General features: G+C 45.5%; 1 protein-coding gene across 1 annotated transcript in view; it reads right to left on the reverse strand.

The window, feature by feature from the left end:
- actr8 (actin related protein 8) overlaps positions 1–14,370 on the reverse strand; it is a 31,559-nt gene that overhangs the window by 16,508 nt on the left and 681 nt on the right. Inside the window, exons 2-6 of the mRNA XM_078543502.1 lie at positions 14,103–14,290; positions 7,102–7,272; positions 6,048–6,158; positions 5,568–5,672; positions 2,851–3,024 (exon numbers count right to left, since the gene is read on the reverse strand). Coding sequence (XP_078399628.1) covers positions 2,851–3,024; positions 5,568–5,672; positions 6,048–6,158; positions 7,102–7,272; positions 14,103–14,216 — 675 coding nt within the window. The 5' untranslated portion in view covers positions 14,217–14,290. The remainder of the gene's footprint in view (positions 1–2,850; positions 3,025–5,567; positions 5,673–6,047; positions 6,159–7,101; positions 7,273–14,102; positions 14,291–14,370) is intronic.

Genomic DNA, 14,370 nt, shown 5'->3' on the forward strand with positions numbered 1-14,370 from the left:
GAATTTTCTGCCTGCCGGATGGGTGGGCCCGACTCAATCACCGGTGGGCAGGGAGCCGATCCCCACCGGGGAAGCGGGCCCTGCTGCCATTTTACGTGGGCAGGCCTAACGTGATGTCCAGTGGGAAGCGCTATGCGCTTCCTGTGCGGCCGGGGGGGGGGGGGGGAATTCCCCAAAAGCGAGAGTGCGCTCTTTTGCGCATGCGCACGAAAGAGCGCACATCTCCCTGAGGCTAAGTGCTGCCTCAGGGAGATTGCTGACACTTTCAAAAATATGAAAATTAGAAAAACAAAATTCCCTAACGTCTCCCTCATGTGACAATGTCACATGAGATGGGACATGTTCATAATTTACATTATAAGTTTATTAAACTTTTTAAATCCCTACATGAAAACTCATCCCGCCGGTGGATGAGGTTTCATGTTTTTTCTATTGCCCGCCGGGGCTCCTGGCCTGCCCGTCAACCTTAATGTTGGACGGGCAGGTCCTTTAATTGTTTAAATGATCCTGTCAATGGCCTCAATTGGCCATTGACAGGCCGGCGGGCACACAGCTGATTTGGCTGTGCCCTCACCTTCCTGAAAATTTAAATGGGGCGGGATAATGTCGGGGGTTCCGCCCGACGTCATCCTGCGTCATTTTACGCGTTGGTGAGTGAGCCCCGCCTCCTGCTTGCTGATGGCAAAATTCTGCCCACTGTTTGTCTTAGCTTCTTATGGCTAAGTGTAACACCTTACCATCTCTTTGAAATTCAAACTAACCTAATTTATCTAAAAATGCAAATGTTCCTCGCACTTTACATCCTAAAACTTCAGCCATGTTTATATATTTAGCATTTCAAGCCTAGCTTCCCTTTTGATAACACAAAAGCTCCAGCCCAGCTGCCTCCAATTCAATTAAATCCCCCACACACATACATCCACACAGAGAAACTAATCCAAACCCCACTATTAACCTACCTTTACAATAAATCACAATAATATTATGAAAATTATTATGTTTTCATGACACGGAGGCATGGATAATGTAGATAAATAAGTAGGCTGTATAGCTCGGGTTGTGAGCACAGATCTAAGGAACACAAATAACATGCATCACACGAGTGGAGATGAAAATTCCCTTCCAACCCGAGTAGATGATACGCGGAATAGATTCCCAGCATAGGATGCCAACGCTGTACCCGTTAGCTCTTTCAAAAGAAAAAGCAAATACATATTTTGTTAGGAATGGGTCTGAAGATTATAAAGAAAGAGCTTGCACTCATATAGTGCCTTTCAAGCCTTCAGGGTGTCTTGAAGCAATTCACAGCTACCGAATTGATTTTGAAATACAGTTGCTGCAGTTTTGGAGGTAAACCAATTTGAATATAACATGGTACCACAAACAGCATTGAGATAAATGACAGGTTAACCTAATTTTAGAGTTTATCATTGAGGAATAAATGTTAACCAGGGCACAAATAGTGCCATGGGATCATTTACTTCCACCTAAACAGGCAGATAGGAACTCAGTTTAATCTATCGACTGTAAGATGGATCATCCAATATGCAGCACTTCTTCAGTATTGGATTGAAGAGTCAGTGCTGCCATAACATGACAGGTAATTAGCTTCAAACTGGTCTCACCTATGTCTGCAACGTCTCAGGCCACTCTTTGGTGCTTAGAGGTGAAACATGTAATGGTGGGACGTAGAGCAAGAAACAGGTCACTGCAATGGTCTGCGCCAACATGAATGGCACTGATAGGCAAGTCCAAGAAACTACTCAGCTTACTGTTATCTTCTGCATTAGGTGTTACAGCATTTCACAATTTTGTTGTAAAACACCAGCAAAATAACCTTCGGTGTGTTGAGTACACACTTAATCATATAGGAATGATAATTTACTAAGGAATCTTGATTTGCTGAGAAACTAGCCTTGCAACCAATTTTCAGCAACTAAAAGTCCAGATTTTTGGAGCACACTGACACCTCCTAAATGAATGATGGAAATAAGGAGGAAACAGATACAGAAAAGATAGATGAGGTTAGATTGAAGGGATGAGATTGTTTTAAAAAAGAGAGGCGGAATTGGAGTTTAAGAGAGTCCATGCTGGAAGCAAACAATGGGTTTGAAGTGAATTGGCAGATGATTTTTCACCATGCCTAATCTGCTTTCCACAGAAGTTCACAGAACAATAGTTTAAACTCTTCTTGGAGACACAATTTCTAGTCTCACTGTTGCTTTTACTTGGTTTGAAATTAAAAATCTTGGCAACATTTTGCAAGTCAATGAGAATAAAAACAGGTGTGGTGCAAAATCAGCTGCCAATTTGCTTAGAGCTTGTTTTGTGCTGCTGCATAGACCAATTTCACCCCCCAGCACCCTATAAGTATTTATTTTTAATCCAAATTACATTTCTGTAGCGCAGCATTAATTTTATTCCCGAAAATTGTATTAGTGTCTGTCCTACTGTCAGTGCATTTTTTCCTTGGACTTGCTGAGTCTAATGTTTAAAAGTGGAAAAGGTACACTATTAACAAAAGTACAGAGCACAATAAAAAGTGTAAATTTTGCCCTAAAGAATTCTAACTGTTGTTTCATTGAACTTCTCATGAACATTACAATTTTTGGTAAAGACTCAGCAGGAATTAATTGTATAACTTAATTAGAGAATTACGAAACAAAAGTGAACAGCTTGGAATCCACTTGGTTTCTTGATTTAAAAAGTTAAAATGCAGTTTTATAACGAAATATTTGCGCTATACATAATTGACAGCAGAACAGTCAATAAGTGAAATATCTTGTAATGGAATAACTCCTAAAGCACTTCAGAGTTTTACTGTTTTCATTTAAGAAAGTTATTATTAACCTTTAAATCTTTGCGGGGAATTTCTAGGAACTTCTGAATAGCGAAAGTCCATATAGTTTCCAGATCAGCCAGCACTGCCGTGACAGAGCCTCCAGGTCCTGCATGAAGATTAAACTGGCCTCTGCGAATTGGCCAATGTACATTGTAGCAGTCTGATGGATTTACATACAATGCCTGTTGGAAAAGAATGAGATAATACTTTTCATTATGCTTAATTTTGGATTGTACAACTTCAACTTCTATTATGACACAAAGTTGTTGCTCTATCCATTATGAAATTAACTCAAAAGCTAGACAGATAAATTCTAGCAACAGCGGCACAGACCAGTTTGTGAATGGCCTGATTCTATGCTGTGAATTCAGCGTAAAAATGGTAGAAAGAATACGAGCAAAAGAGGGATTAACACCATGATTGATTAGAAGACTAGTGAATCAGGTGCTGCAGTGGTTGGGATAGGGTGTAGTCCCTTCACCTTTAAAAAAAACAATATCAGTATTGCCTAGTGATTAACTTAATTGACAGTGCAGAAAAATGCACCATTTCTTAGTAGTAAACTTACACCAAGTATCCTAGAAGAGCTAGCATAAAATAGTTTCACAAGATTGTAGGTTTAACTGAAATGAAAGCGTTAAATGACAACATTTCCAACTGCAGCAAAAAACCAGCAGGATTATGAAGTTTGTAATCTATGAAGAGACAAATGTATCAGGAGAAGAATGTCTCACAAACCTGTACCCTAGTGCAAGCACAAAGGGTCCAGGAAAAATGTGTAGGTAAGTTCAGAGGTTTTTTGTTGACTCAATGCATGCTTCCCATCCAGGAGACAGGAAGAAAAAAAATGTATATCTACGTCTTTTTTCTGTTTTTTAAAATCGACAATTGCTGGTCTGATGAAATGGCTGCAGCTGATCACATGCTTGTAGCTGTGGAAGATTCTAAGCTGTTCCAGTGGACAAATGCTACCTCATCATCCTCCTTGTATAAACATTCCAGCCAAGCCAACAGAAAGGATTTATTGATGATATGTCTGCACCAGCCAGCTCTGGACAAAAGCAGAGCTGCGTGTGGCTCGCCATCTCCAACATTGTACTAATGGTTCTTCAGTTACCTGTTCATACCACAATGGGGTTTAACGAGGGCCTCGTTAGCTGAATAGCTCAACCTGAAACCATCCTGTCACATAACCAAGACTTGAGCTGTTTGAATTCCTTTAGTTATACAACTTCTGAATTTTATCTTCAGTTGTGGTTCAACCTCAGTAGAGAAAACTGGACTCCAGTCTAGCAGCCAGTCTCTGACCGCTATCTTTCTCAGAGTCTGATCTCCATAAAGAACCCTGTATTGCACCTACAAAGTGAGCTAATACCCAGGATACTTTGCTGCATCTTCAATGGACTCAACCTGCAATCGAGTTCCTAGGGCCAAGACCAGGAATTCTGCCAGAAAAAGCCACCTAAAGAAACCTTCCTTGGACAATGATTCTGGACTGTAGATTCACGTAAAACCATAATTCTTATTTTTATCTTATTTTGGTCTTTGCCCTGAACTCCTTTTTTCCCCCTTCCCTTTCTTATTGTACGAATGCTAAAGGGGCGGATATTGCGAAACTCATTCCTGCGTTTTCTGTGGGTGCGTAAAATAAAATACCCTCTTATTTTACCTTATCTCGCGTTTGCTGTGGGGTTATTAATAGAGGATTGGATTACTCCAAAACTGAATGGGTGGGAAACTATGCCACCACTTATAAAGGGAGAAATCAAAAATCAAAAATACCTTTCTGTTTACAGACAGGTAGTGAGAGGAGAAATCAGGGCTGTAACAATGTAAAGCAAGTAATAGATAGCTCCACATCCAAGTGTTAACGTACAATAAACTGAGAAAGAAAAAAACTTTGATGAACAAGAACTTGCATTTATAAAGTCCTGTTCATGACGTATGGACGACACAAAGTGCTTTTCAATACACATCATATTCCACAAATAACAAAACAATAATGACCAGATAATCTGCTACAGTGCTGTAGGTTGATGGATAAATATTGGCTAGGTCATCAGGAAGAACTGACCTACTCTCCTTCAAATAGTGTAATTAGATCTTTTACATCCAGCGTCATTAGGTCCTTTACATCTATCTGAGGTGCCAGATGGGGCCTTGCTTTATCACCTTATCCGATACAACAGCGCTCCCTCAGTGCTCCACTTAAGAGTGAGTTTAAACTATGTGCTCAAATTTTTGAATGGGACTTAAACTCAAAACCTTCCGACTCGGAGGCAAGAGTGCTGCCACTGAGCCAAGGCTAAACTTGTGCAAGCCACAATTGCTGTTGGACATTTCATGCCTTTGGGATATTACAACACTTTGTGAAGTATAGGGACTGTTAATTTCTAGTTACGCAGCTTAATAACCATGGTCTGAAGTGCTAAAAGTTTCACTCTTGGTGTAATGTCCGAGTGTTTTTATTTGACACATTGATGCCCAGCTATTTTGTTCTCAATATAAACAAAAGGCTAGGCTTTAAGAAATAGCAACTTTGTGGTTCACTTCCCCTTCTGACTTTGTCTAGGATTGATAACCAGCCACATCTGAGATTGTAGAATGTTAGGTAATTTTTTAGAAGTCTACAGTATTTCATATCAATGGTAGAGTTTATTTTTTGTAAAGAATATACACGCACATTAACACAAAGTTTACTTATCAAGTGAAAAAAAAAAATTACCTCTTCTCCTACAAGAAACTCAGGTTGATGTGAAGTGTTTGTCCATCTGACCCCAGAATTGGTGTCCAAGACTGCTGGTCTCATCTGTTTGTTATATGCCCTCACCTGAAAAGTTTATAAAATGTTATAATGTGCCATCCACTAGTCATAAAGCTCTCAAACTCATATGTACTGGGGGAACATTTGCCCTGCCACCTGCTGTATTTTTTTTTACCATATTGGGTTTCAAAAAATATTTTTCCATGCACTAACATTTAATGTAAACTCTATGGAAAATGTCAAACTATGAAAGAGTTTAACAATAATAAACAATGATCTTCTGAATTGTTTATCATACTTTATGCACCAAAGTAATATTTCAATAAAGAATGCAGGTATTATCCAAGTTTATTTTAAAGAGAAAGTGATGCCCCCACCATTCCCCTTGTGTAAAATTGTTGCTGTGATGAAATCTTACTCCAGAAAACTGTATTACTCTACCTGATCTGGAGGAGCTGGTATTCGCCTCGCACCATTAGACATCTTTTTGGACCAAATGGCTTGATCCACCATTTTAAGGCCATTCTGTCTTTGCTCATTACTTTCTGGTTTCTTAAAAAAAAAATCATTGATTTATGGATTTCCAATTTTAGATTATCTTCACATTAGCAATGTAAGTTAATCATTAGATAAAAAACACATTTCTTCAAAGAAAGCGAAGAACAAAAATTTGTCCGATTGTATTTAACCCTAAACCGGATCTTGCAGTGTCAGTGTTCCTCTGAAACTGACAGTAACTCGTGGAGTCTGCTCATGATCTGTTAAACATGGAAGTTGAGAAGTTGCAAATCGAGAAATGCTTCTCCACAGGGTGCATTGGTTGATGTCCCTCCAGGCTTCAATCAAGTATAGTTCATTAAACTGACAGGAATTTCCCTTTTGTGCTATTAATCTCGATTTAAAAAACGTTAAAAAATTATACCTTATTGAATCAATTGTAACTGGGTTTTTAATGGCATACTAAGTTCATAATTATTGCTGAAAAACCTCTCTGACCCTTGAAAACCAATTTTATATTTGTGGAATGTTAAACCTCTAAATTATGATAAAAACTTCACATTTTAAAAATAAATTTTTAAAAAGTCTATGTTATTTTAGTCTCTAACCTAATCTCATGTATGTCTGAGTCATCTATTTCACTCGCTGTAAAATTTAACTAAAAGTGAAGGATAATCAGTGCACTTCACTTTTTAGCTTGCTGCCTGTGAGAATACTTCAATATGATTAGCTATTTACCCTGCCTGATGACATCACGCCAAGTGATCCCTTGAATTGGCACCTGTTGTTGGGAAACGGAAAATCCATGTCGCAGAGATCGCTAAATCATTGTGGGCAGCTTCCTTTGATATCAGCATTGAGTACTGTTGTTTTGCCGTTGATTGGAAAACTGGGGCCATTAATTTTTCACTTTATCTACAACATAAATATTGACAGGCTAAAAGGCTCAACTCAGGCACTAAAATAAAGGACAAAACAAAAGACAAAAACAACTTACATTGAGACCATCCCTGTGCAGCCATGGGTCCTCAAAGCGAGTCTGTCCTTGATGTTTATGTCTTCTGGCGATGATATGAGGTACACCAACAGGAAGTGTATCTGCAGCTCGACCAATCCTTAGAGTGGATGAACCAGGATGAATAACCACAATGAAGTTACTCTGGATTGGCTTCAAAAGTAAATATTAAAAGGTTTAGTTTCTATTATAAAGAATAGCAGAGCATTTAGAAATGCATAACATAATCAAGCAGAGTCAGCATAGCTTCATGAAGGGGAAATCATGCCAGACAAATTTCTTCGAATTCTTTGAGGAGGTAACAAGCAGGATAGATAAAGGGAAACCAGTAGATGTATTATATATTTGGATTTTTAAAAGGCATTTGATAAGGTATCGCACATAAGACTATTTAAGATAAGAGCCCATGGTGTTGGGGGAAGTGTATTGGCTAACTAATAGAAGACAGAGAGTTGGATTAGGGGGTCATTTTCAGGATGGCACCCTGTAACTTGTGGAGTGGCAAAGGGATCAGTGCTGGGGCCACAATTATTTACAATATAAATTAATGGCTTAGATGAGGGAAGTGAATGTACTATTGCCAAGTTTGCAGATGATACAAAAATAGGTGGGAAGGCAAGTGGTGAGGATGACACAGAGTCTACAGAGGGATAGAGACAGGTTAAGTTAGTGGGCAAAAACTTGGTAGATTGAATATAATGTGGGAAAGCGTGAGATTATGCACTTTGGCAGGAAGAATAGAGGAACTGAATATTATTTAAATGGAGAAAGACGCCAGGAAACTGCAGCACAGAGGGATTTGGGAGTCCTCATGCATGAATCCCAAACAGCCAACATATAAGCGTAGCAGGTAATAGAGAAGGCAAATGGAATGTTGGCCTTTATTTCAAAGGGAATGAAGTATAAAAATAGGGAAGTCTTGCTAAAACTATAGTTAGACCAGACCTAGAATACTGTGAACAGTTTTGGTCCCCTTATCTAAGGAAAGATATACTGACATTGGAGGCAGTCCAGAGAAGGTTCACGAGGTTGATCCTGGGTACGGAGGGACTTTTTTATCAGGAGAGGTTGAGTAGGTTGGGCCTGTACTCTAGAAGTTTAGAAGAATGAGAGGCTACCTTATTGAAACATATAAGATTCCTATGGGTCTTGACGGGGTAGATGCTGAGGAGTTGTTTCCTCTTGTAGAAAGTCTAGGACCATAGTCTCAGAGTAAGGGGTTGCCCATTTAAGACAGGGATGAGGAGAAATTTCTTCTCTCAGAGGGTAGTGAATCTGTGGAATTCTTTACCGCAGAGGGCTATAGAAGCTGGATCATTAAGTATATTCAAGGCTGAGATAGACAGATTTTTAATCAGAAAGGGAATCAAGGGAAAAAGGGATGGGAAAAATTATGGGAAAAAGGCAGGAAAGTGGAGTTGAGGATTATCAGATCAGCCCTGATCTCATTGAATGGTGAAGCAGACTTGATGGGCCGAATGGCCTACTTCTGCTCTTAAGTCTTATAGTTTATAACCCATCTTTAGGACATATACAAGAAAAGTCAAGGATGATAAAAAGTAACTAAAATTCAACCTTTTAGTATCCTATCCTTACTGGCAGATTATTCCAAACATTTATTAATCATTGGGTTAAATTTATCCAACATTTTTCACTTTTCACTAATTTAATTTAAAACCTCTGATCCTATTTTCCTGGCTTAAATGAGGCAAACCTAAAGTGATTAATTACGTAAACCTCCCTTATCTGTCTTCCTTCTAGACCTTTCAGCTCAAGATTAAAGCAGTTTGGATAATTTGTATTATGTTGATATTGGTAGGCATGTGTTATCCTCATCATAACTCATCCCATATGTACTTGGTGACTATTTATGTCACTTGCCTATATATCCTCTACAATACATCAGCTTTTCTATCTTTTCCCCATCAACATAAGCTCAGTAGGATTATTTGTTGACAATTCCAGTATTCAGCTACTCTAAAAATGAAGCAGATAAAACTGAACATCCAGACTGTACATATAAATGGCAAGCAATGATGATCATTGAAATGCTCAACCACCTCGCTCTGATCTTCAATGTCACCACCACAGACAAATCCCTTATTGATGTCCTGGAGAATGTAAGAGGATCATCACAGGCTAGGAGCTTAGCTGGGCCTACTATATCAACGACATGGTGACAAAAATAAGGCAGGCTCCACAAATATCCCCATTCTCAAGGATGGAGGAGCCCAGCATATCAGTGCAAAAGATAAGGCTGAAGCATTTGCTACAATCTTCAGCCAAAAGTGCCGAGTGAATGATCCATCTCAGCCTCCTCCAGAGGACCCAGCATCACAGATCCTAGTCTTCAGCCAATTCGATTCACTCCAAGTGATATCAAGAAATGGCTGAAGGCACTGGATACTGCAAATGCTATGGGCCCTGACAATATTCCGGAAATAGTACTGAAGGCTTGTGCTCCAGAACTTGCCGCACCCCTAGCCAAGCTGTCCCAGTACAGCTACAACACTGGCAGCTACCTGGCTTAGTGGAAAATTGCCCAGGTAATGTCCTGTACACAAAAAGCAGGACAAATCCAACCCGACCAATTAATGCCCCATCAGTATGCGCTCCATCATCAATAAAGTGATGGAAGGGGTCATAAACTGTGCTATCAAGTGGCACTTGCTTAGCAATAACCTGCTCACTGACGCCCAGTTTGGGTTCTGCCGGGCCAACTCAGCTCCTGACCTCATTACAGCTTTGGTTCAAACATGGGCAAAAGAGCTGAACTCCCGAGGTGAGGTGAGAGTGACTACCCTTGACATCCAGGCAGCATTTGACCGAGTGTGGCATCAAGGAGCCCTAGCAAAACTCGAGTCAATGGGAATCAGAGGGAAAAATCTCCGCTGGTTGGAGTTGTACCTAGCACAGAGGAAGATGATCGTGGTTGTTGGAGGTCAGTCATCTCAGTTCCAGGACGTCACTGCAAGAGCTCCTCAGGTTAGGGTCCTCGGCCGAACCATCTTCAGCTGCTTCATCAATGATCTTCCTTCCACCGTAAGGTCAGAAGTGGGGATATTCTCTGATGTTTGCACAATGTTCAGCAGCATTTGCGATGCCTCAGGTACTGAATCAGTCCATTCCCAAATACAGCAAGGCCTGGACAACATTGAGGCTTGGGCCGATGAGTGGCAAGTAACATTTGCGACACACAAGTGTCAGGCAATGATCATCTCCAACAAGAGAGAATCCAACTATCGGCCATTGACATTCAATGGCATTACCATCACTGAATCCCCCACTATCAATATCCTGGGGGGGGGGGTTACCATTGACCAGAAATTGAACTGGGCTAGCCACATAAATACTGTGGCTTCAAGAGCAGGTCAGAGGCTAGGAATTATGCGACAAGTAACCCACCTCCTGACTCCCCAAAGCTTGTCCACCATCTACAAGGCACAGGTCAGGAGTGTGATGGAATACTCCCCACTTGCCTGAATGAGTGCCGCTCCCACAACGCTCAAGAAGCTTGACACCGTCCTGGACAAAGCAGTCCGCTTGATTGGCACTATATCCACAGACATTCACTCCCTCCACCACCAACGCACAGTAGCAGCAGTGTGTACCATCTACAAGATGCACTGCAGGAATTCACCAAGGCTCCTTCAACAGCACCTTCAAAACCCACAACCACTACCATCTGGAAGGACAAGGGCAGCAGATAGATGGGAACACCACCACATGGAAGTTCCCTTCCAAGTCATTCGCCATCCTGACTTGGAGATATATGGAGGAAGAGCAAATGCTTCAGCCTTATCTTTTGCACTGACGTGCTGGGCTCCTCCATCATTAAGGATGGGGATATTTGTGGAGCCTTCTCCTCTAGTGAGTTGGTTAATTGTCCATCACCATTCACAATTGGATGTGACAGGACTGCAGAGCTTAGATCTGATCCATTGGTTGTGGGATCGCTTAGCTCTGTCTATCACTTGCTACTTATGCTGTTTGGCACGCAAGTAGTCCTGTGTTATAGCTTCACCAGGTTTATACCTCATTTTTAAGTATGCCTGGTGCTGCTCCTGGCATGCCCTCCTGCAATCTTCATTGAACCAGGGCTAATCCCCTGGCTCGATGGTAATAGTAGATAGAGTGATATGCTAGGCCATGAGGTTACAGGTTGTGTTCGGGTACAATTCTGCTGCTGCTGATGGCCCACAGTGCCTCATGGATGCCCAGTCTTGAGTTGCTAGAACTGTTTCAAATCTATCCCATTTAGCATGGTGGTGGTGCCACACAACACGATGGAGGATACCCCCAATGTGAAGGCGGGACTTTGTCTCCACAACGACTGTGCGGTGGTCACTCCTACTAATACTATCATGGACAGATGCACCTGCACAGGCATGTTGGTGAGGATGAGGTCAAGTATCTTTTTCCTCTCTTGTTGGTTCCCTCACTACCTGCCGTCTAGCAGCTATGTCATTTAGGATTCGGCCTGCTTGGTCAGTAGTGGTGCTTCCGAGCCACTCTTGGCGATGGGCATCGAAGTCCCCCACCCAGAGTACGTTCTGTGCCCTTGCCACCTTCAGTGCTTCCTTCAAGTGCTGTTCAACATGGAGGAGCACTGATTCATCAGCTGAGGGATGGCGGTACTTGATAATCAGCAGGGGGTTTCTTTGCCCATGTCTGACCTGATGCCATGAGACTTCATAGAGTCTGGAGTCGATGTTGAGGACTCCCAGGGCAACTCCCTCCCGACTGTATACCACTGTGCCACCATGTCTGCTGGGTCTGTCCGGCCGATGGGACAGGACATACCCAATGATGGCGATGGTGGTGTCTGGGACATGATCTGTAAGGCATGATTCCGTGAGGATGACTAAGTCAGGCTATTGCTTGACTAGTCTGTGAGACAGCTCTCCAAATTTTGGCAGTAGGCCCTAGATGTTAGTAAGGAAGACTCTGCAGGGTCGACAGGGCTGCGACTGCCATTGTTTCCAGCCGTTACATTGTTGTTTCCAGTGCCTAGGTCAATGCCGGGTGATCCATCTGGTTTCATTCCTTTCTTTTGACTTTGTAGCGGTTTGTTACAACTGAGTGGCTTGCTAGGCCATCTCAGAGGGTATTTAAGAGTCAACCACATTGCTACGGTTCTGGAGTCACATGTAGGCCAAACCAGGTAATGACGGAAGATTTCCTTCCCTAAAGGACATTAGTGAACCAGATGGGTTTTTACAACGATCGACAATGGTTCCATGGTCATCGTTAGACTTTTAATTCCAGATTTTTATTGAATTCAAATTCCACCTTCTGCCCATTGGAACCTGGGTCCCCAGAGCATTACCCTGGATTACTAGTCCAGCGACAATACCAATAACACCATCGCCTCCCCATTGTCACAGCAATAGCTGGAGTTGAAGAAGGCAGTCTACCAGCTTCTCAGTAAAACTCAGGAGGAACAATAATTGGAGCCTTCACATTGTTCAAATTGTGAAGAGAATTTTAAAAAGCACCTTTTTGGGCCACTTTCATTTCTCAATAATCATAATTCACCCCCATTGCTGGAACAGTCGCCTCGGCTTTCCTTACAACATATTCTATTTGATTTTAATTTTCTAAGTGTAGTAAGTTATTTGGCTCTCTTGCTGCACTAAGAAACCAATCGTGCACAGTCTATGGATGAAAGATATTTTACCCAATGCTTCTGACAAACGCCCAGCCCTTTGGTATTGAGGGGAGGAGCTGGAAGTGAGAGTCAGGCCAGGCCCGGCCGCAGCCCCCAGGCCCGGCCCCGCCGCAGCCCCCAGCCCCCAGGCCCGGCCCGGCCCGGCCGCAGCCCCCAGGCCCGGCCCGGCCGCAGCCCCCAGCCCCCCAGGCCCGGCCCCGCCGCAGCCCCCAGCCCCCAGGCCCGGCCCCGCCGTAGCCCCCAGCCCCCAGGCCCGGCCCCGCCGCAGCCCCCAGGCCCGGCCCCGCCGCAGCCCCCAGGCCCGGCCCCGCCGCAGCCCCCAGGCCCGGCCCCGCCGCAGCCCCCAGGCCCGGCCCCGCCGCAGCCCCCAGCCCAGCCCCGGCCCCGCCGCAGCCCCCAGCCCAGCCCCGGCCCCGCCGCAGCCCCCAGCCCAGCCCCGGCCCCGCCGCAGCCCCCAGCCCAGCCCCGGCCCCGCCGCAGCCCCCAGCCCAGCCCCGGCCCCGCCGCAGCCCCCAGCCCCCAGGCCCAGCCCCGCCGCAGCCTCCAGCCTAACCCAGGCCGCAGCCCCCAGCCCAGCTCCAGCCCCGCCGCAGCCTCCAGCCCCGGCCCGAGCCTCCAGGCCAGGCCAGGCCCGGCCGCAGCCCCCCGCCCAGACCCCAGTCCTGGCCCAGCCTCCAGGCCCGGCCCGGCCGCGGTCTCCAACCCCCAGCCCAGGCCCGGCCGCAGTCTCCAACCACCAGCCCAGGCCCGGTCGCATCCTCCAGCCCCCAGCCCAGGCCGCAGCCTCCGGCCCCCAGCCCAGGCCCGGCCGCAGCCTCCGGCCCCCAGCCCAGGCCCGGCCGCAGCCTCCGGCCCCCAGCCCAGGCCCGGCCGCAGCCTCCGGCCCCCAGCCCAGGCCCGGCCGCAGCCTCCGGCCCCCAGCCCAGGCCCGGCCGCAGCCTCCGGCCCCCAGCCCAGGCCCGGCCGCAGCCTCCGGCCCCCAGCCCAGGCCGCAGCCTCCGGCCCCCAGCCCAAGCCCGGCCGCAACCTCCGGCCCCCAGCCCAGGCCCGGCCGCAGCCTCCGGCCCCCAGCCCAGGCCCGGCCGCAGCCTCCGGCCCCCAGCCCAGGCCCGGCCGCAGCCTCCAGCCCCCAGCCCAGGCCCGGTCGCAGCCTCCGGCCCCCAGCCCAAGCCCGGCCGCAGCCTCCGGCCCCCAGCCCAGGCCCGGCCGCAGTCTCCGGCCCCAGGCCCAGGCCTTGGTTTAAAGGTATGAAGCCACTGGCTCTGCTCTGAGCCGCTCCTCTGCTGGCTCTCGGCCTCACTAACCGACTCACCTCCAGCACGGACTCTGGGATGGCGGCGGGGACTATCGGTCGCTTCACCCCGCGCTGCTCCTTCTCCTTTTCCTTCTCTTTTTCTTTGCCGTTGTCCTGTTCCACTTGAGTCATTTTACCGACCCCGGTCTCTACCCTGTGGCAGTGCTGCTCCCCCTGACTGTGTCTAGAGATCCTGTGCTGCTCCCCTTGTGTCTGTCGGTAGATCCTGTGGCAGTGCAACACCCGCCATGTGTGTTTGTAGATCCTGTGGCAGTGCTGCTCCCCC

The sequence above is a fragment of the Cetorhinus maximus genome, chromosome 6 (assembly GCF_964194155.1).
Source record: "Cetorhinus maximus chromosome 6, sCetMax3.hap1.1, whole genome shotgun sequence".
Classification (NCBI taxonomy): Eukaryota; Metazoa; Chordata; class Chondrichthyes; order Lamniformes; family Cetorhinidae; genus Cetorhinus; species Cetorhinus maximus.